The 12,988-nt window shown below is 48.1% G+C and overlaps 1 protein-coding gene across 4 annotated transcripts in view; it reads left to right on the top strand.

The window, feature by feature from the left end:
- NPAS2 (neuronal PAS domain protein 2) overlaps positions 1-12,988 on the top strand; it is an 87,191-nt gene that overhangs the window by 54,803 nt on the left and 19,400 nt on the right. For all 4 annotated transcript variants that reach the window (XM_029937139.1, XM_029937138.1, XM_029937141.1 and 1 more), the window contains 7 exons: positions 2,034-2,152; positions 2,844-2,926; positions 3,687-3,793; positions 6,192-6,339; positions 8,409-8,493; positions 11,294-11,435; positions 11,948-12,051. In XM_029937139.1, the coding sequence (XP_029792999.1) occupies positions 2,034-2,152; positions 2,844-2,926; positions 3,687-3,793; positions 6,192-6,339; positions 8,409-8,493; positions 11,294-11,435; positions 11,948-12,051 (788 nt within the window). The remainder of the gene's footprint in view (positions 1-2,033; positions 2,153-2,843; positions 2,927-3,686; positions 3,794-6,191; positions 6,340-8,408; positions 8,494-11,293; positions 11,436-11,947; positions 12,052-12,988) is intronic.

The raw sequence follows: 12,988 nt of genomic DNA, 5'->3' as shown, positions 1-12,988 counted from the left end.
ACATTCACATAATTTCCGTGGTTTCTGCCCCTTGAAGAAATTATTAGAGGCTGGTGTTTCCCTCCACTATGCTCCTTCTGTCCCCATCTTCCTCATGGTAAGTCACCAAAGAAGGCAGGAATTTGGTAGCCAGAAGGATCATTCCAGCAAGGCACATGGTTTAGAGACAGATGAGAGAGACCTTCTCTAGAAACTTCCAGGGAGTCCTTGGAAGCTTGCTTCGAAGGTCTAGATTTTCTGAAAGAGTGGGGAGAATTTTATTAGGTCTTTATTTGGCAGTTGATGTCTCTTAGATTCAAGCAGAGAGGTATTTCACATCTGGCAAATTTTTTAATGTCTTTTTTTATTATTATGCAGATGTTCACATCCGCAGACCCTTCCCTTAAGGGATTGCCTTCTCTCCCCTTGGTGAGTCCCTTGGCTCACCGTCCACATTAATCTACAGTGGACTAAGCCAACTAATGACAGATGTAAATCTGCAGGGACCACTGTTTTCTACTTTGCCCCCTTTATAGTCATGTTTGGAAACATTTATATTAATATTTATGTGAATGAATTCAGAGAATATGTTTGGTAAAATGAATTTATTCATGTTAGTGGATAGAAGACCACATTATAGAATCATTTAGAAACCTACGAACATATAAAACAAAAATTATTGGAAAGCTAAAATCCAAAGAAAGTCTTGCAGATTTCCTTTTAGAACGCATTTCATTTTCTGTTGCTTTATATGTTCTCAAATTGGAAAACACAACTATGTTTAAATCTACAAGTTCAGAAACGTAGTTAGAATTCAGGATCTAGTTCAGGATATAATCAACTGCATCTGAAAAAGAAAGAGGTAGGATAGATTATCTAGCATAACAATCTCCGACCCCGGCTGCAGCAGTAACTGTGGGGAGGGTTTAAAAGCCCCAGTGTCTGGGCTTCACCCTCGGAGTGTCTGAATTAGCTGATCTGGGACTGGGGCCTGGGCATCTGGGAGGCCACGTGAAAGGTCCCAAGGAATCTAATGGGTAGCCAAACTCAAGAATTCCGTAAGCATAGTCCAGTGACTTTTCCCATTCTTCATAGGGTTCTTTTTCTCACCCAGCATACTCCGCCCAAAATAGCAGAATCGTTCCCTGGCCCAAAAGGTAAAGCAGTTCTCCACAGTCACTCTGAAGCCAGCTCTGTAGCTCCCAGGGAAGATGGCAGCAGGCACCTCCCCAGAGGGCGTGTGGGGGGCCTGTTCTCAGCCCCAAGGTGGGCACGAGCCCTGAGCAATCTCCTGTCTGCCCTGTGAGAACTTCAGGCTTGGAGTCGGAAGACCTGGGTAGAGTCCCTGCCTAGAATTTCAATTCTGAGCCACCTTGGTTAATACATTTAACCTTTCTGGGCCTCGGCTGCCTCATCCGTAGAATGTGGAAAGTCACGCCTTCCCAGACTTGCGAGAATAGAAGACACTTGTGAACAGGTTTGTCACCTGTGCAGAGCTACAGAGCTAGCGAGTTTGTGGGGGACACTGTGTGCCTCTCAGGATCACCCTGGTCCTGAGCCCATCTCCTCAGTCACACTGGCCAAGCTCAGCACCAGCCTGGCTCCAGACATGGAAAGCCCTCGAATCCCAGGTGTGCTGTGCCAGAGTCAGGGGTGGGAAGGGGGGTCAACCAATGTCGGGGTCCCATCAGATCAGAAACCACATCTGACTGGGGAACACACCCCGAAGTGAGAACATGGGCCCATACTAGCGAGCGAGGCTCTCTTCTCCTTTTGTGGAATGTTCTTCCCAGCACGAGAGTCTAAGTGGCTGTAGGACTACTGGGAGCGAGAGGCAGGGTAGTCTGCTAGTACTCAGATTCCGTCTGTTTACTCACAGCCTGGGCCTCCCATTTTCCGTTCAGGGTGGATGATAGTAGCACCTACCTCACTGAGGTGTTTGTCCTATGAATGAAGGGAGTGAATGTCCGCGAAGCCCTGACCGACAGCGATGCCAGGTCGGGGGCGGCCACCGTGTCACACAGGGCTAACCCGTCTGTCTCCTCCCACCCCAGTGCCTAGTCCCTCTTGTAACGGCTTTGACAGCACCCTTTCAAGGCCCTGCCGGGTGCCGCTGGGGAAGGAGGTCTGCTTCATCGCCACCGTTCGTCTGGCCACACCACAGTTCTTAAAGGCAAGTACCTGGGAGAGCGTGCATCCTGTGAAACTAGTACAACTGAGTCACGTTTAGTTACAGTTCATTACCCGTCTTTCTGGGAAAGAATAAGATGGCAATGAAGTTGCCACTGACTTTGAAAAATTGAAATGTCTGGTTTTGGTGCCTGTGAACTGCGCCACACACCCCTTGCCCTAACTCTGGTTTCCTAGGAGCTATTTTGCTGGAAGGCAGCGTCAGCTGCAGTTCAGCCTGCAGAGATGCCCTTTGCAACTCTGTGGACCCTCCTTCCTTTCACGCCAGCGCTGGCGTCAATACCACTCAGAGAAGCGGAGGTGAGGACCAAGTGTCAAAATCCAGGGCTTGTCTGTATGCCCTCACCCATGATTGCTTTAACATCAATGGCATGAATGCTGAGTTAAATTCGTCATTCAGATTCAGATGAAAAGCCATTTTCCACATGTTTACCACCCTTCCAGATAATGGGAAGGGAGTGGTGTGACATTTTAGCTCTTAGGTATTTTTCCCCAGCTTGTGAAATAAATTTAGTATCAGCTAATACTGAAATTAGCTACAGATGATGGGTTTCAGCCCAACACAACTTGGAGACTCGCTCTAAATGGTTTTAACTTCTGTTACCCACCACGCGTTCTTGAACCAGGGTGAGCAGCTGGCACCCCAAGCAATATTTTTTTCCCTTCTAATACAGGAAATGTGCATAGTTGACGAGCCTTTAGAGGAATTCACTTCAAGGCATAGCTTGGAATGGAAATTTTTATTTCTGGATCACAGGTTTGTGAAAAGAAAAACATATTTGGGTTGGGCCCTTTTCAACTGTTTGTTTGCATGAGCCAGGCTCTCCTTGGGGGAGAAAAGGCGGGCCTTGTCCCTTCAAGGAGAAAGGCTTTCTGGCAGCAGGGAAAGTCATTCCTGGCCCAGAGTGAGGCGGCTTCCCTTCAGCGTCGAGTGCCCCCATCCATGGACATGATCCATGTTTCAATCCGAGCATCTCAGGAGAGTCAGGTGCCACAGCCCAGGGACATCCTTGGGCTACCCTCACCCCTACCCCACTCGGGGCCCGCTCCAGTTCCCCAGAAGGCAGGGGCAGATGGGAGAGAAACTCTTCATTTTAATTCTCTCAACACCCTTTTGTCCCTTTAACTTCACCTTCTTTCTTTCTTCTGTAACGTTTTTCACCTTTGAAGGATGAGAAATCTCCCCTCCCCACCTTTAAGTTTTTATTATGCTTTGGGACTGGACTGACCCAATCGATAGCTGTTCTTAATTATTCAGTAATGATAAAATGTATTATAACCCAGGTTATGCTAAGGAAACTGAATATCCAAATGCCAAAAGGGTTGAGCACTTTGGGAAACACAGCCTCTCTGGTTCGAACCCTTGCAAAATTATCATCCTGCCCTCATTCTTGAGAAATGAGGTCTCAGTGTTGATCATGAAACACACAGATGGTACCCTCGGTGTTGAGGTGCTGCCATGGTGAGTCTGGTAGGGGAACTTTGCTTTCTGATGAATTATCCCCGTTGCTTGGCAGAGCCCCTCCGATCATAGGATACCTGCCTTTTGAAGTTTTGGGGACCTCAGGCTATGACTACTACCACATTGACGATCTGGAGCTCCTGGCCAGGTGCCATCAGCACCGTGAGTACCGCACACCCTGCCCTGGCACCCGGCGGCCTCCGGCACCCTCCACAGAGCCCCAACAGCAGGACGCTTGGGTCCTGGAAGTCCACTTATTACTTGGTTTCTTTTTGAGGAGGAACATTTTGTTTTCTCTAAAATGATGTAGAAGTGTGATAGAGGTCCTTGTGGTTTGAGTTTTCATCTGGAATTGACTTTGCTCCACCTCCTCCCCACCCCCAGCACTTTCCCAATATCCTGTAGATTTGTAAGCTGTTTAATCTTACCTGAGAAAACAAAGTGAGTAATGTTAGCTATTTTTCCTAAGTTCTGCGATACATTATTTTAAGTTTATCTATTTTGAGGAAAACAGAGAAAGAGTGCAAGCAGGGGAGGGGCAGGGAGGGGGGCGGACAGAGGATCTGAAGCAGACTCTGTGCTCACAGCAAAGAGCTTGACATGGGGTTTGAACCCGTGAACCATGAGATTATGACCTGAGCCAAAGTCAAATACTCAACAGACTGAGCCACCCAGGTGCCCCTCTGCAATACACTTCAAAGACAAACTACTGAACTCACATCACTGTTCATTGTAAGCAGACATATATTGGTCACAAGCTACAGGCCAGATACTAAACTAGACCCAGTACATAAGGATGATCAGAATCTCCTTGCTGGTCTGCAGGAATGAGGTCTAATGGATGCTTGTCACAGCATTGGATGGAATGTGTTCAAAATTCTTGGGGGGACTCAGAGGAGGGTTCCTCATCCAACTAGGGGAGGGCACTAGGAAGGATCTCTACTACAAAAGGGGGCCACAGGCCGGCAGAGGTAGGGGAGGTGCCCCATGTTGTGGGGTGGGGTGGGGGGAGGGAGAATTACAAGCATATCTGGGCTCTCACTTAGCAAGAGGAGTTAAGAATTAGCCATTTAAAGCCATATTTTCAGTGCCAAGTTCTAGCTTTAAACAAGAACATTTTTAGTCATAGTGACCTATGGATCCTGACACATAAATTGACCACCAACACTGTATTTTGATAGATGTCCTGTCGGTTGTACCCACTATAACTTTCCCTTCTCTGCTATTCTTGTCCAAAGAATAGGCTCATATTCTATCAGGATCCTCTGTTAGAATCTAAGGCTAATCTTTTTTTAAAAAATATTTATTTATTTATTGGGAGAGCACAAGTGGGGGAGGGGTAGAGAGAGGGGGACAGAGGATGGAAAACTGGCTCTGCACTGACAGCTGACAGCCGCGAGCCTGATGTGAGGCTCAAACTCAGGAACCTCGAGACATGACCTGAGCCAAAAACAACTGAGCCACCCAGGTGCCCCTAAGGCCAATCTTTAAAACTTTAACCCCTTGCTCCTCAAATTGTTGTCCTCAAACAGCAGCAAGGACATCACAAGGAGTTGGCTAGCCTTGTAGACTCTCAGGCATCCCCACCAGGCCCTCAGAATCAGAACGTCCATTTTAACAAGATCCCCAAGTGATTCATGGGCACGTGAACATTTGACAGGCAGGGCTACCTCAAGTCTTGGCTGCTTCTGACTCTTCTAAAGCAACAAGGCCACCCTGGTTGTAGGATTACCTTCGTCATCTGAAGGACTTGCCCCAGGGCTCAGGCAAGCCGTCCTCACTCTGTCCAGCCTATGCCCTTGCTCAGCCAGGCTCCCTACCTCTTCAGAGACCACATTCTCCAAGGCAGTGGCTCCCTTTATAGCTTTGGTTTCCTGGTTGTGTTGTCTGTTAACTGTTTTGCTGAAAGAGGTGCTAAATTCCAGACACCGAGGCAATAAAATCCAAATTGTTCTTCTTCCTTAGACCCACAGTCCAGCCTTCTGCCCTGTGCAGTCTAATATTCCAACAGCATCCATTCTGTTCTGCACACCCCCAGAGAAGCCCAACAGACTTGACTGCACAGGACTCCACGCAGCCCTGCAGCACTGGGGCCTGAGGTGGAAGGCATCTGTGGCCAACTCTCTAACTTAGGACCATGTAGACTAAGCACAAACTGCTCACTGACAGCCACAGAATCCATCCAGAGGTTCCTGGCTGTCAGTTCTATTTTGGGCCTAGATCCCCTGGTGTCTGGACTGTCTCTTCTGTACTCAGCTCATGCAGCTCCAAAGACAGCTCCACCTCCAGCAGGAAAACCTGTGTTTCTTTTTAATTAAACTCCAGTTTGGGAACCTGCCCTTATCTGAGGCTCTCTTAAGCCTCTGAGCACTTGGGGAAGCATGCAGATTGTTCTTCCATTAATGAAGAATTCATTATCGCTTACCATTATCTTGAGAGTCACTTAAAATAACCGTGTTTGGCACTTTCTGGAAGCTTATATTTTTAACAATAACTTCTGGGGGAAAGATCATTTTTGTATTAACGTTTGCTACATGCAGACTTTATTTTCTCCTAACAGTGATGCAGTTTGGTAAAGGGAAGTCCTGTTGCTACCGGTTTCTGACCAAAGGCCAGCAGTGGATTTGGCTGCAGACGCACTACTACATCACTTACCACCAGTGGAACTCCAAGCCTGAGTTCATCGTGTGTACGCACTCGGTCGTCAGGTGAGGGCTGGGGCTGGGGCGCGGGCGACCCCCTTGCAGCTCACACAGAGCCCCTGTTGCCTCAGGAGTCTCCAGGTTCACGTCCCACTCCAGTCCCCTGGGGCTGAGGCTTCAGTTAGGCCCCTCTGCAAGCTTCACACACTCTTTCAGGCCACCAGGATGTTATTCAGTGACTTACTGCTTCACTGACCTACTTCCATATTTTCCCCTCATCTATGTCCATCCCCCAGCCTTCCTTGTCACTCTTTTAGGAAGAAAATTTAAATTTTGCCTCTAAATAACTCACAGACACAGTCCCCTTTATTGTTAATGCATTAAAAAAAAAACCTGCTGGCAACTGAGGCAGTGTTGGGAAGGGAGCCCGCTGCCAGTGGGAGGGGGTTCCTGGTGGTTCCTGGGGGCCTCAGGGGGGGCCCATCCCAGTGTGGGTGAGGAGAGCCTCCAAGGGCAGCAGCATATCCAACATTTCCTAGATGCAGACTACGTAGGGTCATAATTCCCAAAGGTGAAGGAGAAATGTCACTTGCGGGGTCTTTTTCCCTTGACTACAGAAATTGTAAGGACATAAATCAGTTTTAAACTGGTCTAGAAAAGAGTATTTGAGCAGAGGAAAGAAAGAAAGGTTATATATATTGTATGTCTGTATGTACATATACATGACAGGTAGGTAGGTAAGTAGATAGATAATAGATGGGTAAATATATATATAATACCTATAGATACATACATACTGCATTTATTTATATATATATACACACACACACACATAAGAGATAGATGATTAATAGATAATAGGTAGGTAGGTAGATAAATGGATAGATACCCTGCATACATACATGCACACACACATGCATATGTATAGTCAACAAGTAAATCTCTCTTCTTTTAATAAGTGAGGAAGGAAGAGAAATGCTGGTCTTTCTTGCCAATGACCCTGACCATCACACCGATGCCACTCTTAGGGACTTGATTTTGGCCTCCCAGCCCAACCTTGGGCCCTTCAGCAGCCAGTGGTTTCCCATTAAAGGCCAGTCCCATCCACTGCCACCCAGCCTGGGCCTTTGTCAGAGGGTCTTTTTGCCCCTGCCACCAGCATCTTGGTCTTCAGACTCTGCCCTTGACCCTGATCTTCCTCACCGTCCTCTACCTCCCAAATCTTGGAAAGTAACTCTCGGAGAGAGTAGGGAGTGAACTAGTGAGTAAATAAGGTAACAACATCCCAGACGCCCAAGAGGCACTGTCACTGCCCAAGGCCCCTTGCCCAACCTGCATCTCCATACATGGAACACACGGGTCACTTTGGCCATCACCACATTGAATTGATTTGCCCACACTATCTTATTTTATTTTATTTTAAAGTTTATTTATTTATTGGGTGGGGGAGAGAGAAAGAGAGAGAGAGAATGAACCAGTGGAGGTAGGGGCAGAGAGAGAGGGGGACAGAGGATCCAAAGCAGGCTCTGTGCTGACAGTAGTGAACTCAGTGCAGGGCTTAAACTCAGGAACCATGAGATCATGACCTGAACCAAAGTCTGACACTCAACCAGCTGAACTACGCAGGCACCCCCTTAACCACACTATTTTAAAAGTGGGTCCACAGACTAATCAGTGGTCTGTGTCTAGATCTAGATTTGAGAGAAAACTTTCAAATGTTGTAATTATTTAAAAAGCCATGTGTCCCTTCTCTGCATGCACAGTCCAGACTGAGTAGGTTTTAGGAAAGCCTTCTGATTATTCAAAGGCAAGGCTTATCCTGTAGATGAAAATGTTTCTAAAGACAATGAAGTTTGGAAGTTTCAGGGCATGGGGGGAAGATAAGTAAAAGAGAAGGGAGTAAAAACATTCTGGAAAGGAAAATATTTTGAATGTCACATTAGAAGTCACCCTGGTGGAATTTTAGGCACAGAATGAAACTCCTTCCTCAAAAAGTGACAAGACCAGCCTCCTTTGTGGTGACGATTCTGGGGTGGGCGTCATGTAGGGTACCCCGATGTACCACACAAGTCCTCTTGGCCATTGCCATCTGGAATATCCCACCTCCTGCTGTGGTCTCTTGATGTCTTGATCAGTTACGCGGACGTCCGGGTAGAAAGGAGGCAGGAGCTGGCTTTGGAAGACCCGCCACCTGAGGCTGTCCACCCTTCAGCACTCAAGGTATGCGGACCCCTGCCAGATGGCTGACGGCCAAGTCTGCCTAAGTAAGCTCTCCCACGACTTGTTCTAATAGAAAGAGTCATCATTTTATTTGCTATGCTCCCAGCACTATTCAACACATTTCGCAGGTATTTGCTTGTTTACCGTCATGACATTCCCGTGAAGCAGGCACTGTTATGGTCCTCGTCCTTCAGATGAGACACAGAAGCACACAACACACAATTTCACTAACATAACGGAGGGCACTGAGGATTAGAACTTGCAGAGCTGTGTAAAAAACAGCCTCTGGGCTCAGTGCATGACTTGGTGGCTTTCCCTCCTTGTGAGAGTGGCTATGATAGGTCCACTTTGTATCTCTCCCACAGATAAAATGCTTATTCCATCATCCCACTGAGCTACGGAATAATTTAAGTGCCTCTATCCTTCCCTTGGCCTAAGTGCTGGGTCCTCCAGGACCTGAGCATCCCAGGAGTGCCCCTTACATATCCTCCATGTAGTCAGTGGCAAGTGCACCTTCTACTTCTGTGTCTGAAGGTCTTGGTTAGCAGCCTTTTGGAACCAGCTTCATGCCATGAAGCTCTGCTTATGAGGGATATTTCCCTTTACAAAGCCTTCCCTTCTTCTCTGCTCCACACTCAGCTTTTAGGTCCCCCCTAACCCGGCTTTCCCCCTGTGTCAAACAACTGGAGGGAAATGTGCAAGCAGACCAGAGCCCTATTCCTCAAAGGCCATCCTTCAAACAGACACAAATGTTGGGGAAAAAAGAGAGAAGACAAGGAAGGGAGGGAGCATTGTGTTTCATCAAAGCCAACAAGCTAACCATTGTAAGATCCACCATTATTTATCACCCTCAGAAAGAGAAAATGCTGCCACAAGTCAATCTGTGAAATAAGGATTTCTTTTCATCAGTTGAAAGACACATCCCAAATTTCAGAAATGTCAATTTGTGGCGGAGGGGGGCAGCGAAGTGTCTCTTAGTAATTGGTGAAATGTGGTTCCAGGCTGCCCTGTGACCTAGAATCCAGAGACTTTGGCCAGAAGCTGCCGCCACAGCAATGGCACAATGAAAGCATCTCTGGTCCAACAGAGCTGAGTTGGGAAGAAGGAGGAATAACCTTTAAAGACCAGAGAGCAGTCAGTGTCTTCAGCGAGCCTCCCCTGCTGGCACGCTACATGGTGATATGTTGTGTGATGATTAGTCACCGGCACACTGATATGACACACCTGGCATTGTTTATGGAAGTGTGTATTATCCTGCTCTGTCACGTGATGCATCATGTATCATGGCCAAGAAAAGAATTAAGCTGCTCATAGGCAGGTGTCAGACACCCCATACATCACGGCTCACAAATGGGCATAATACATATGATCTAGTCGGAAATTCGTTGTTGATGTTTCTAATCCTTTGGGACTCCTAGAACCCACTGGAACTTCTCATAAACTTGCACATATGTATAAACACACCAATTACAATCTCAAGCTGCCCTTTTTCAAGGAAAAGCTCCGGGACAATGACAATGCTTTTCAAACTATCAGCGGTGACGGACGGACGATTTGTTCTTTTAATTTCAAATCTCATCACTGACTGTTGCTTTCGTAAAGTGAAAATTCCCTGCCCAGATGTGATATGTGGATATCTGAAATGTCTATTAAAAAAAGTCTTTCAGTGCTTCCTCTCACTTTCCGCACTTATTTCTCTGCTGACCAGGAGCACACATTTGCAAACAGCCCTGGGCCAGGGACCTCACTCTAAGGGGCGCATCTGGGGAGACTCTGTAACTAGGGAGCAGAGTCTTAACGCTGACATTTTAGCACAGCACATCTGGGCACATCCGGTAATTCTATTTTGCACAATGGCCAGTATCAGTCCTTTCAGCCCTATTTGGGCACATACACAGAATCTACCCTCACTGGAGCCATGACTCAAGAGATAGAAGAGCCACGTAGACTCACACCCAGAGATTTAAGCCCCAAGACCGTGGGACATAGAATGGCCTATGCAAACAGCCTAGTGTCACCATCTTACTCTGCCCAGGCAGGAGCATGGCTCGGGAGAGTAAGCATTATGTTTCTTCCTTAGCTTAAAAATTCTCCTACCCTCTGTGTTCTCATTCTTATGACAAGAATCCATGCAGGCTAGAAAAAGGGCTCCTCGGGGTTGGAAGGTCATGGTTGCTTTCTCATCACATCATGTCTGAAGCAGGGGTATGCTGGGATCCAGGATCAGTTAGGATCCAGGAGCCAAAGAAGAGGAGACAATTCATTGGCCCTTTTCGCCTGTTCTTCACTCCGGGGCCCTGAGGCTGCCGAGGAGAAGCAGCAGGGAGCCCTGTGGGACATGCTCTGAAGGCTCCAGAGGCATTTGCTTCCCTGGAGTGCTAATGATCCAGTACCACCACCAACCTCAGTTCTAGAACCTGCCTCTTCCCTTCCCCACCCCGGCTTCTGGGAGCACCAAGATTCTGGGCAGTGAGGTGATGATTTTAAGGGGAAAAAATAAAATGCAACATCAGTTATGAAAATGTAAAAAATCAAAATCCAAAGGGAGCAAGTTTAAGAGATACTGCTTATATATGGCCACAAGCCTCTCGAAGATGTCTAGATTACATATATTCCACCTGAATGTGTCTGGAATGATCTCCAAATGGTTCTGGTCTTTCTCCCTATACCCTCCAAATTTTTCCACCTAGTTATGGAAGGAGAGCTAAAGTCACATAATTTATTCCTGTCACCTCGATGCTGAAATGTGGACTGTGTGTGTGTGTGTGTGTGTGTGTGTGTGTGTGTGTGTGTGTTTCAGGACAAGGGCTCCAGCCTGGACCTTCAGCAGCACTTTAACACACTTGACGCAGGCACCTTGGGCCTTAACACCAGTCATTCACCGTCAGTGTCCTCCAGAAGCTCCCACAAATCCTCGCACACAGCCATGTCAGAACCCGCCTGTGAGTGCCACCACGGATGGTGAGGGGGTGGGCACCCACATGGGGCCAGGGTGGTGGGAGTATAGAGTCCCACAAAGGGTCCCAGGCCTGGGCAGAATCTATGCCTGCAAAGTGGAAGCCGCCGTCTGGTTCACACTGTCTCTGCTTCCTTGCCCGCTGGCTTCCTACTCTCTGCCTCTCCACACTCTGGAGCAGACATAGAGCAGGTGACATGCAGACCAGATAGTCTGGCCAGGGTTTCGTGGCCCTGGTAGGATGAAGGACCAGGCAGGTGGTGGCTGAACCAGGTGGCGGACATGAAGCTTGGGGACGGTTTGCTCCCAGGTGGGGTCGGAGGCTGGCAGAACGTCTGTGGCTCTTAAAACAGCTTCCATTCGTGCTGGACTTTTTTTTTTTACCAGACATTCCACCCAAGCCCTTGTTTCATGCATTCCAGAGCCATTGCTCCCCTCTTGGTAAGAAAGCTGTTCGGTATGCACGAATCAGGAAGGTGCTCGTTTGCTTTCTTACAGCCACCCCAAGCAAGCTGATGGCAGAGGCCAGCACCACAGCTTTGCCAAGACCAGCTACCCTGCCCCAAGAGCTCCCTGTGCTCAGCCAGGCAGCCACAATGCCGGTATGTATGGGCCTTAAACCCCTTCTCGACCAGAAGGGCCACAGTGTGGTGGGGCTGACAAGACCACAGGACAGCATTACTGCATCTACCCAGAGAACCAACTGTCTTTGGAGATTGAGTGTGGCATGGCACACAGGGGTAGGAAGCTAGGTAACTTAATTGGCAAGGAATCAGAAACATTTTTATTCCAAAATTAACATGGATGTGTGTCCAACAAAAGCAAAATTCAAGCGAGTTTTAAAGATAGAGCTGGAAACCTCAAACCAGGGGCCACATCCCCACATTCTCTGAGAGTGCACAGGATCCTTCCATTCAGGCTCCTGTCTCACTCCAGGGACAATGCTCGAGAAGTCTTGTGTTGCCAACAAAAATCTACCTCTGCATACACCAGGCAGTGTCCCTGATAAACACCAGATCTCTCCAGGTCAGGGAATGAGCGGCCTCTTAGAAAGCACGCTGGCTGTATACAAAATCACCGATACACACAATACTCCAGGTGTCTCCTGCCTTGTAAGGGATCACACCAAACTTGGTGGTGTAAAACAACAGTCATTTCGCACGTTTGTGGGATTCAGAAAGGGCACAGTGGGGCTGACTCCTGTCTGTTGCCTGGTGTCGGAGGCCTCACCAGCTGGACCTGGAGAATCCACACCCCAGGTCTGGCACCTGGGGTGGGCTGGGCTACCCTCAGACCATCCAACCTCCACTTGTCTGGGCCCCTTCTTGCCTGGGCCCAACTTCCTTAGGCTTCTCCCAGCACGGTGACTGGGTTCCAAGAAGAAATGTCTGGAGAGGGAGCTTTCCATGACAGCCAAGCAGAAGCTGCATGGCTTTCTATGACCCAGTCTTGGAAGTCCCACAGTGTCACCTCTGACATCCTTCTTGCTCAGAGCAGCCACAGCTCACCCACAGAGACGGACACAGACTCCACCTCAGA

The sequence above is a fragment of the Suricata suricatta genome, chromosome 4 (genome assembly GCF_006229205.1).
Source record: "Suricata suricatta isolate VVHF042 chromosome 4, meerkat_22Aug2017_6uvM2_HiC, whole genome shotgun sequence".
NCBI classification, from domain to species: Eukaryota; Metazoa; Chordata; class Mammalia; order Carnivora; family Herpestidae; genus Suricata; species Suricata suricatta.
Note: the sequence above shows the minus strand (reverse complement) of the source record. Positions and strands in the feature narration are given on the sequence as shown.